General features: G+C 42.4%; 1 protein-coding gene across 3 annotated transcripts in view; it reads right to left on the bottom strand.

Annotated features, from left to right (window-relative positions):
- IL18RAP (interleukin 18 receptor accessory protein) overlaps nt 1-10436 on the bottom strand; it is a 29946-nt gene extending 19510 nt beyond the window's left edge. For 2 of the 3 annotated variants that reach the window (XM_014854119.3, XM_014854114.3), the window contains exons 1-5: nt 10264-10436; nt 9975-10172; nt 3585-3754; nt 2805-3126; nt 2525-2708 (exon numbers count right to left, since the gene is read on the bottom strand). In XM_014854119.3, the coding sequence (XP_014709605.1) occupies nt 2525-2708; nt 2805-3126; nt 3585-3654 (576 nt within the window). In that variant the 5' untranslated portion in view covers nt 3655-3754; nt 9975-10172; nt 10264-10436. Of the gene's footprint in view, nt 1-2524; nt 2709-2804; nt 3127-3584; nt 3755-4295; nt 4431-9974; nt 10173-10263 lie in introns of all 3 variants that reach the window. The other variant, XM_070511555.1, reaches the window with a different exon arrangement.
- Nucleotides 10437-11567: the final 1131 nt, after the last annotated feature.

The raw sequence follows: 11567 nt of genomic DNA on the forward strand, positions 1-11567 counted from the left end.
GTGAATTAGGCCAAAAGGAAATGAAAAGGAGAAGTGGAAGGTCTCTGTGTGGAAATTCCATGGAACACAGGGCTCAGAGACGACACAGCAACCAACCACGTCAGCACTGTGGGGAGCGAATGTGGCCTGAGGGAGATTACCCTAAACCACCAATGGAAAAGTTACTCAGGGCACAAGTCCTACTGACAGGAGATCACAGCAGTGTCACTGACACCCATGTCTCAGTGCCCTTAGGCCCTTGCAGATGAGCCTCTCCGGTGCCCTTTCTTATGATTTTGCCCATGTCAAAGATTTGCTTAGCTAAAGAACATGAAATATAAATATCCTTTCATTAAATGTAGTTATCATTTATCTAAGATGAAGTCCGTTTATGCCAAGGATTTTTTGTTCTATTTTCATAAATTAGGAAAATATAGAGAAAATTTTCTTCAAATAAATAACAGATAATTCACTTTAATTCTGGCTTCTCAGTCATTAAATATTTCAATTAAGATTCTCCAATCCTAAATTTTTTGACGTATCTTTTAAAAATACTTTGGAAGTCCCCAGAGTCTCCAGTCCATGTCCCAGGAGACTCCAGCCCATGGATTTATTTCAGTTGGACATTCCTTACATCTGTCAGGTACACCCCTGGGCAACAGTTTCACCTGAATTCAGTGACACCACGTTTTCATCCTCTCTGTGGGTGTTAGTGTCATCTGTTCTGAGAAGCCTTAGGTGTGACCCACGCACCACCTAAGCTCCCGGGGTTCAGCATGAAGGAAAGGAGCACTGGGTATTATTTCCTGCCTAATGCCATCACTTTTATTGATACATGGGTTCCATGAGGTCTGTGACTTTCCAGTTTACTGCATGCATGCATATGTGTGTGCATGTGTGTGTGTTCACATGCGCACACATGCAATTCATGAAACATAACCTGAACCATGACCTGTCCAAATCTGCGTCAGAAGGTACAATTTTACAACAGCAATTGTTGCCTACTTTCGACACGATGCCTATTAAACATTAAGTACATCCTGACGTTTGCAGTCAAGGCCCTAGAGAAATGATAGAAAGCTTCCTTTGGTGAATGCCATATAGCTCCAGGGTTTAGTTTACAAGAACCATATATGCAGAAAGCTGGCAACCACTATATGGCTTGTGCTTACCTGAAAGTGAAAATAGCTTTTGTTTCACTGATACAATCGTTGCAAATTCAGATGCATTTTCATCTGAAAGAACTGGGACAAGCCTGCTTTATGGGCCTAGGAACAGCCTACTTTGACATAGTGAGACATCTGTCACCCCAAATTACAAATGCTTTTGAACCAAGGGAAGTTTTGTTCCTAAGAGAGAACTGAAAACAACAAGCAGAACCATTGACTCTTCTTACTAACCTCATTTTAGAGGTAATGAAATTAATGTTTCTTAAATTAAAATTTTACTAGGGCCGGCATATTTTCAGTGCCACTTTAAAATACAAATGTGACATCTTAAGTACATCACTCACCCTCCCTGTGTACTTATTTCTACAATGAACATAATAACACCTGTCCACATATTGTCACCGAGTTTCAAGAAAATCAACTGAGGAAGTGTCTTCTCACACCACACTGACTGTGCCCCCAGGAGTCGCTGATTGTGGAGTATTGGAGTTCATAAAGCCACCGGGTGAACATAGGCCACCCTCTTTACTTTCATCGGTGGCAATTTAAAATGATATTTTTATATTAACAAACAGATATTTTGAAGTCAAATTTAAAGTTTTGCATGATTTTTAGGGCAAAGTATTGGACTTCAAACAATGATCGCAAGTGTCAGAGGCAATTTAAATTCTATTTCCATAATCCACCACTCAGGGGTCAACTGACATAGGGCTACGTCAGAAGAGACGCTTAGGTAGCATTTGGGAAAACCGTAAAACATGATGAAAACATGAAGTGTTTTTGTAATAAAGTTTGCTCACATGTGGGTCATAACTCAAAATCCTTATGCAACTTGCTTTTTCCTGGCCTCTGTTCCCTTTTTGTCTTAGCACCTCCCTTCCTCACCGTCTCACCTGTGCAAGACGTCTGTCACCCAGGCCACCCTGGTTTTGCCTTAACTGTCCTCCTAGATGTGTCCTCTTTGGAAAGCATTCCAGTCTCCTATTTCTTTCAGAAACTCTTCAAGAGTTACCTTGTGTGCCCCCTTGCCCTTAGCCATGCCCATGGCTTTCCAGAGACAGTAAAAATGAACTAATCTGGCCTTCTGCATTAGTGGATGTTCGCATGTTTATGTCTTACCTTACATGTAATGTACTTGAATTTTAGAAATTTTTCTGGCAATGTCAAAAGGATGGTTCTAGTAACTGGAATATCAGGCTATGTGACTACCTAGGAGAAAGGCCATTTTAGAAAGTCAGGTCTTCTCTGTAGACACAAAGCCAGTCTTTGGAAGGCTCTAGACCTCAGATTCTCAAACCTACATTTCTATAAAGTACCTACAAAGTGTTACAGTAAAAACCATACTCTCACATCAGTTTCAGAGAAGTCATTCTTACCTTGTACCAGGTCACCTTTGGACTTTGTGCATCACTATGGCAGCTGAGACTGGGACAATAAATGGAGTCAGTGCTACCAAGAAGAAGGTATTGCTTATGTGACACAGAACTCGCACAGGATGTGTTTGTCTCGGGCTTAACTTCCAAAACCGTCTTGACACAACAGGCCTCATGCTGGGGGCTCCTAGGAGAGTTAACAAGGTCCTGTGAACATAGCCATTATATCCAGATAATATAGGATTAGGGAATGTTTTCAGATAACAATGCACTTGGGACGTACCTAATCCTGGGTCTACAAATATACGTGCCAGCATTATTCATCCTTGTGGTCAAAAAACGTAGAGTGTTCTTGTCCTGGATGATGTGAGGATAGTTTTCAGTAATTTCCTCCAATAGATCTCCATTTTGAGGTTGTACATACCACTGGACATCAGATAGGTCCTTAACACCCCTGCAGGGCAGGTGTTCAGGGCCTTGTGTTGGTAAGAGTTGGCTTCTGTGGTAGAAATCGAATTTCTGTGGCTCTGGTAAATCACAAAACAAGAAAAACCCCTCCTCATACCCCGCAGAATATGTCCAAAGAATGCTTTTGGTGGAGCAATCTGAAAACCACAATAAACAAAGCAACACAGAAACCGTTAGGAGAAGAAACCAACTTATATTTACAAAAAGTACTTGATTTAACAAGGGATCAAGCTCCTCTGTGTGTTTCTCTTCTTCACTGTTCACATTTTGTAGAGGAAAAGTAGTTCATGTTTTAATTCCCTTCCAGTGGACTTCATCACCAGTAGCAATGGTGGTTTCCTGTTAAAGATGGCCAGACCTCACTTTATTCCTCTTTATCTGCTCCCATTGAACACCCAGCTACAGTAACTGGGTTCCCCATCAATGCTTGGTATCGGCCGAAAGCTGTTCACCCCAGTAATTTCTCCTCCTACATTCATCTTAACAGTAGGAATGAAATATTCTGATTAATATTTCATGCTGATGATAGATATCTGTCACTTTAAACTTTGACCACAAGACTCACAGTGTTAACAGGAAAAGTGAAAACCCCTACCTGAAATATTAAATCCTTTAATTTTCTCTCCCGCAACAAGCCAAAGAAATAGCCAGCTCAAATAAAGCATTGTTCTCCCTGGGTCCTGTCATCACTTTAGTAAATTTGTTCTGTTGCCAGAGTGAAATGCATTGTGATTCAGATCTCTGCCCTGAGAATCGTCTTCATTTCTGTAAAACAAGAAATGGGAAATGGAGAAATCGGAACCGGTGATCAAAACGCAAGTCACACAGGAAGCTTTGAAAGGGCAGGTCCTCCCCAGACGAGCCCTCACATGCCCACACTTGTGTGGCATTTTCAATGGTGTGTAGCAGTCTTTCTGCATGCGCCATTTCTTACACATCTAAAGGAGGAAAAACATCTCAAGCTCTTGGTATCACTTGGACTCTGCACATTAGATGTCTTCTTTTGACTTTATTTCTTCAAGGAAATTTTTTAATTTTCTCGCCTAGTATGTATATTCCTATGAATAATTTGAAAAAAGTTGTGTCAGTTTTCCTGAAAAGATGACCCAAGTTAAATGAAAACGTCAGATACTCCACAGTTTAGGGAAGCTGGTATTATAGCTCATAGGTACAAAATTTGAGAGGGTCTGCACATTATGAGTTTGCAATATTTGTTAGATGCTTGACTCTGTGCCCCATATAAGAAAAGGATGTCACTGGATGGCATTATTACCAATCCTCTGAAACAGAAAAGGGGAGCAGTCACCTCAAGAGAGAATCAGAGCCTGGGCCATCTTCATGTTGCTTGTCCCTCTTGTCAATAGGGTAGTCGTTGGAGCTTTCAAACCATTTACAAGAAACAAGAGATAAGGATGCTGGGCGGGTGTCCTGTCTGTTCAAGCTGTAACAGAATATCAAAGACTGGGTGCTTTAGAAACAGCAGACATTTATTTCTCACGGTGCTGGAGGCTGGGAAGTCTACGATCAAGCCGCCAGCGTGTTTGCGCCCTGATGAAGGCCCTCTTCCTGGTTTGTACTGGTGCCTCTCACTGTGTCCTCACATCGTGGCAGGCACTAGAGAGCTCTGTGGAGTCTCTTTTACAAGAACACTGATCTCAGTCATGAAGTCTCCACCCTTATGACTTAAACACTTTCGAAAGGCCCCACCTCCTAATACCATCATTAGAGGGTCTCATCTTTGGCAGTTAAGACTTGGACATATGAATTTGGGGGAGAGAGGATACAAAAATTCATATCACAGTACTGGGTAATATATGATTATTATTTAATTTTGTTTTGAGCAGAAAATAAAGGTAATTTTACTATAGAACTGTTTTATCTGTGCCTCTCAGAGTCCTAAACTATTATCTCTTAACATAACAATAACCTATATATTACTCTTGGGGTTGTAGGAATAAGGTAATTTAACCCCGAACTTTAGCTAAAAATTTCCCCTAAAATACTCTGTACTATCTTGATCTCTTTAAAGCAGGAGGCACAAAATAAGTGGTAGGGTCCCTGTTCTCAAGAGTATGTCACAATGTGGAGAACAATGTTAAAGAAAAAATTATTCTGATACTTCTTAAAAAGGTCAGGAAGACGTTATTCAAGACTATTGCAATGAGGGGAAGAGATCAAGCTCGACTCAAAATGCAACAAGCACAAGTAAGGATTTATAGCCAGGGAGCAGGGCAAAGGGATCAGGGATGGGGAATTATGAAGAGGAGACATCAAGGGTGGAAGAATTCTTACCAAACTGACCTGACAGGGACTCCTGCTAAAGGCAGGCCAAGGGCTTGGATATCAAGGCTGGGAGATGAGGACCTTGATCAGATATCAAAGGTGATCAGATATCAAGAACGGGAGGATGGCTTAGCAGAACTCTATGCTAAGACAGGACTGGGCAGACCAGAGACAGGACCAAGATCAAGGCCTAGTCAAGAAGAGGGCTCAGAGGAGCCTGACTAAAGTTTGGTCAAGGAGAGAATCTTTGTCAACGGAAGCATGTAAATAAACAATTACCAGAAAATGTAAGAACAAATGCAGTGATAACAAAAAAGAAAATATAAAGAAAGAGAAAATAAATTACAGTAAATATCACAAATCCACTCTGAAAGTTCCCTTTAAAAATCTAGGGGGCCGGCCCCATGGCCGAGTGGTTAAGTTCGCGTATTCTGCTTCGTCGGCCCAGGGTTTCACTGGTTTGGATCCTGGGCGCAGACATGGCACCGCTCATCAGGCCACGCTGAGGCAGTGTCCCACGTGCCGCAACTAGAAGGACCCACAACTAAAATATACAACTGTGCGCTGGGGGGATTTGGGGAGACAGAAAGCAGACAGAAAAAAAGAAGAAGATTGGCAACAGTTGTTAGCTCAGGTGCCAATCTTTAAAAACAAGAATCTTCTCTCCACAGCATCCCTATCTTTTTGGCAGCTGACAAAATCAATCTCTCTCTCTCTCCCCACATCTAACCAGCCATGTAAGTTCGTCTCCTTACTCCTCCCTGCGCTTACTGGCCATTCTTGCAACCACTCTCTCCACCCCCAACTTTCCCAGGACCTTTCCTTCTAGGAATCTCCATCTTTTCTCATAAAGAAATACTTGGCTTTCCTCATCTTCTAAAATTCTTCATTTTCAACCATTTTCCAGCACACATACACACAGACACACAGACACCCCTACATGCACACACCATGTCTCCAACACCTTCAGATATGGGAAGGAGTAAATTTAATATTTATAAATTAGTTATCAATAATTAATATATCTCTAACAGAAACATGGAGCTTAAGGTGTCTTTGGGGATCCAATTGGAGCATTCCAAGGGCCGCTGGGTGGGACTCAGAGAGAGGCCTGGGCGTCAGCAGGATTGGGGAGAGTTCAGGCCAAGGGAGTCCGTAAGCTGTGAGGAGAGGGCAGACAGCCTTCCCTGAGAAACAGCAGCCCGGAAAGGTGGGTCAAGGCCCAGGGAAGTTAAAAAGGATAAATCCAAAGGAAGAAAAGGAACAGAACACAGAGACTACCCTGACATCAAGCACAGAATAAGTATGGAAGACAGGCTAGATGTCAATGTCAGAAGCTACCAAGGCGCCGGGCACACGAAGGCTGAAAAGTGTCCATTAGCTTTGGCCACCGATGGATAAGGTCAGCACGAGCAGAAGGGGTAAGATGGTGGAAAGCTGCATAGTAACAAGCGAGTAGGGGAAGGAATGGAAGAGTAGAGACAAGCCCCGCCTTCCACAGATGCCATGTGCAGGAAAACAAGGGAAGTGTTTGCTCATTTGTTGACAAGGGGAGAGCTTTGACATGATTCCACTGTGAGGGGAATGAGTCAGGAGGGTAGCGGGTCAAATACAATTGAGAGTGAGGAGAAAGGGCATGGACCAGTTTCTAGGAGGAGGGAGGAAGAGATGGAACCTTGAAAACCATAGAGAGATCATCTTGGACAGGAGGTGGGCAGAGCCACCCAGGGTGCGAAGGTCTTTGCAGACCAGTTTGTTCAGGTGGGGGCCAGAAGTACAGGATGGTTCCACTTGGCTACTGACCTACTGAGGGGAGGGTGCTTAGCAAAGAAGGGGCCTCATGAGATGGCAGAAGGCCTTAAAGAGTGCCAGGGACAGGGACGAGAGTCACTGCCTTATTTATCCCTGTTGGTGACAACTGGCGGCTCTTCTTACAGGGACTGTGGTTGAAGAACGAGGCAGGGTAAGCAATTGCCTTTCAAGAGGTAGTCTGCCCGCCTCATCTTCCTTTCCTTTGCCCACAAAGCGTTGAAGGAACAATCTCCCCATCTCTAGCCGCTGGAGGCATTTTCCTACAAAGCAAGTCTGAGGATATTACTTCCATGCTAATAACTTCACTGATCCCACTGCCCGGGAGACAGGGAATCAATTCCAAAGCACCACGCGCACAGCACTGTGTGGCTGGGCTTGGCTCTCTCACGTCTTATCTTGGATTTCTTCCCTAGAGACACCTTCCCTGAGCACCTGCCTAGTGAGGCCCCTCCTCTCCCCTCACCACGGCACAAGCCGGAAACCGTCTCTCGTGTTACTCATTTGACTTTGTCTTAGCACACAGGTTTGTCTGAAAATATCTTTCTTTTAAAACTTCTCCCTCAACTAGAATGGAAGCTCCATGCCAGCAGGAACTCAGCCTGTCTTTTCCAGCCTGCATGCTCTCTCCAGAAATACTGCCTGGCTAACAACAGTGACAACAGCTACTGCCTGGCTCAGTAACTCCTTCTTTATAATTTATCCACACCACAGTGTAACTGTTATTTCAGATACCATGTTCTCCCACTAGATTGGGAGCGACTTAAGAGCAGGGATCCTGTTTCGGAAATTGTATCTCCAAATCCTAGGGCAAAACTTCAGGCATAAATCATAACCAATTCTATTGTCCAAAAAAAAAATGCAAAACACTTCAGGAGGCGTCAGAACAAACACATATTTATCTAAGTTTAACCGTTAACTTGCTGCATGATTCTGGTTAAGACACTTAACGTCTCTCTGCACTCAGCTGTTTTATCTGAAAAATAAGTTATTTGGATTATATCAGTAGTTCCTCCACCTTAGAGCTAGGGGATCGGAACTTCTGGGGTTTAGGCTAGGAAACCTGTATTTTTTTTAAAGCTGGCTGAATTGGGAACTATGGAACTAGATAATTGCAAAAGTCATCTTGGCTCTAACATTCTGTGATTCCGTGTTTGAATGTCCAAGCTTGTAACAAATTGGCTGCCACCACCCCCAGGAGCCTCCAGCCCTCAGGAATTCCCATCCCAACCTTGAGCAGACAGACTCACTCTCTCTACACTCTCTCACCTGCTGGCCTAGGACCTCAGTCTGCCTGGGGCTGTTTCCAGGCTACAGTTTTGTCTCTGGGACAGTATTTCTCAAGTTGTCTTGATTATGAGAGTCACCTGGAACACTTGTTAGAAATGCAGATCTCTGGGCTCTCCAAATCGTGTTAAACCAGATTCTCAAGGAGAAGAACATTGGAATCTACATTATAAACAAGCGTCTGGGTGATCACTATGATCCAGGAAGCATCCTTGGGAACCCTGCTCAGGGACGAGAATAGAGCTTGGGGATGTGGGTCTGTGCTGAGATATGGTAGCTGTTGCCAGCACTGTTGGCAAAAGAACAACACAAGGACAAGCCTGTTCTGGAAATTCCATTTATGTGGCATAATACAACTGACGTTTTTTGCTAACATCTACCTTTTTAAGACCACTTAATGTCTACATGATGGCTTTATTCCACCATCACTGAAACGCTCCCGTGAGTCATAAGGAATCACACAAGGTGCAGAGTATATATCTTTTACCAAGCATTAGGCATCTTAACCTAAACCAGGCTTCAGACTCTCTGTTCATGGGAGTAAAATGATGGACAGGTGGTAGTGAATATAGTGGACCCCTGCTCTCTCATTTACTTTCTGGTCACACTCAAGAAGACGGTTGTTGTCCCTCTTGTTTTACTGATGCACAAAAAAAGGCTTACATTGCCTGAAACAGTGGTGCCCACTATTAATGATAATCACACATCTGGTAGGAATTAGAAGGAACATTCGTGTCCAGATGTAGAGGGTCTCAAAGACTCTGATTTTCCCATCACTACATGCTGTCGCCTCATAGGAGATGAGAACCCAAGAGCACTTGTGACTTCAAGTGTCTGAAGGGTCTTTTCTCTAAAACATTTTCCACACTTACTTTTCGAGAGCCAAATTTCTTTTGCCAGAGGTTGAAGATTCCCACCCTCAATTGGTCAAGGCTACACCTTCAACTATCTTTGGTTGATAATGAACTAAGATTTTCGCTGACCAAAGCTTTTGATGGCAGAAAGGAAGAGAGAGGAAAAGGATGGAGAAGGCAGGTGTCAACAGAGGGTCTGAAGCTCAGATAGGTGAATCTCACAGTCAAAGGCAAGCAAACTACAACTTACCACAGGGTCAGTGGTGACTATATGCAGAGAACATACATACACATAGAGATTTGGTCTGGTGTAATAGTAACTATTTAATTCAACTGATATTATTATGGTTCTTGCATGGTCCATGGTAGCTTTATATTCCATTTTCTAGGAATTACAGAAAATCAAGTGTGTAGTGCCTGATTTCAAAGATCTTATGGTCAAGTCAAGATGTGCGTTCAAATTTGGCAAACATTTTGAGTCCCTGTACTCTTCACCTTTTGCACAAAATACTCAAAGCACTGTAGATAGCTTTATTGCATAACCACCAGTTATAAGCAATTCTCTATAAAGTGAAGACTCCACATGTATGGAGAAGCAAATTTTTCTAGTTCGATAGCACATCTATTGTTACAAAATATTTTATGAAAACAAATTGTGTTAGAAATTCATTTTGAAAATTATTTAGGCTCTTTTTTCGAGTTACATTTTCTGGTTAGGAAATCTAGTAAAAAAATATATATCATTGTCTTACCTTTATTTCCTGTTCTTAAGACATAAAAAAAGAGGAAGTAACTTCAAGTTCTTATTTCAGTGACTGCTGGCTTTTCTATCGGAAGAAGAATATGTGAGAATATCCATTTTCAGAGACCTAGTATATCTCTTCTTAGCCAGAGAGATCACTGGAGAAGACACAACAGCCATTTATAAGTTTGAAAATAATGAGTTACATCTGGAGAAAAAAAGAAAACATTTAGTATTTCGTAAATGACCACCGACACCGTCAAGTCCACGGTTATACAGAAGAAAATCAAATTAACTACCTCTAGCAGTAGAAAGAAATACCCTCAAGATGAAGCATATAAAACTCCTCTCTGACCGACCTCCTCAACTAGATAAGGTTTGTGGTTAGGTTTAGTTGAAAGAGTGAGTAAGCCTGTTTCCTTTACAGAAATTTCCTGTAAAGATTATTAGCACTCAACTCCATTTCTCAACTGTGGGTTTCTTTTTTTGATTTGCAAAAGTAACCCCCAGAACTGTAACCTTTAAGAGACAAGCTAAAGCTTTTTTTGTGATTGATTTTTTAATTCTGAAAAAGAAAAGAGCTCTCCAATGCCATTTGTATGAAGCAATCATTTACTGAAGCTGGGAGGGAAATAAATTTAAAGTCTAAAAACACTCAAAGTTTTTTTGCACCTATTTATTAAAAGAAAGCATCAAAATATAACATAGAACTAAGAACACTGCTGTTTCTTTGATAGAACGACTAAAATCACTTAATGACGACCTTGGAATACTCTGAGACCACTCTGCTCAGAAAGGACTTTGTCTAGAAAGCATCTTGGTTAAGTCTAGACATCACCCTCCCTCAAGAGTCTCACGTTCTAGTAAGATAAGGCTGATTCATCTGAGCACATCAAAGCTCCAGGGCTATTCTAAACAGAAGTAGAGGATAACCTAAGAAAACAAATGAAGACTCAGTTCACTTTAAAGGCAAATTAAATGTGAGCGTGAGAGGACAGAAGAGGAAATTAGCAATTATAGATAAGAATAAGCCCAGCAATGTGTTCGCCACCTGTCATGAATCTGCCTAGGATTCCAAGAGGATGTGAGGTTTTTCCAGGCCTGTTCCAAGAGAGGTTATAGGGAGCAGCTGAAAGGATATTCCAGGCACAGGAAGCTCCAGGTTCACAGTGTCGTGTGGGAGCAGCACTGTGATGAGAATAAAGGCAGCAGACCTGGGGAGCTGGGGAGAGATATGGCTAGGATGGAAGGGAAAGGCTCAACACAAGGGGTTGTTTATGACAGGTGTTCAGTAACTGTTGAATTGAACTCGATTCCAGTGAGTTGCAGTGTGGGAACTGCCCGTCTGAAGTTTCAGAGATCCTGATGCAGACCTTGAAGCTGAGCCTAAAGTGAATTCAATCATTTCAACAGACTTTGAATGGGGTTTGGAATATCCTTGTATAGGCTTTAGGGGATAGTCTCCAAAAATGGCTGCCATCACTGATGAGGATCAAGGCTACCCCAGGGAGAGACGCCCAAGGCATTCTGGCCTACGTGCGATGTATACCACACTCCAAGAAGTACAGGACGTCCTGACCTGATTCGTATCTAAAGTTATACG

This window comes from Equus asinus, chromosome 6, assembly GCF_041296235.1.
Source record: "Equus asinus isolate D_3611 breed Donkey chromosome 6, EquAss-T2T_v2, whole genome shotgun sequence".
Classification (NCBI taxonomy): domain Eukaryota; kingdom Metazoa; phylum Chordata; class Mammalia; order Perissodactyla; family Equidae; genus Equus; species Equus asinus.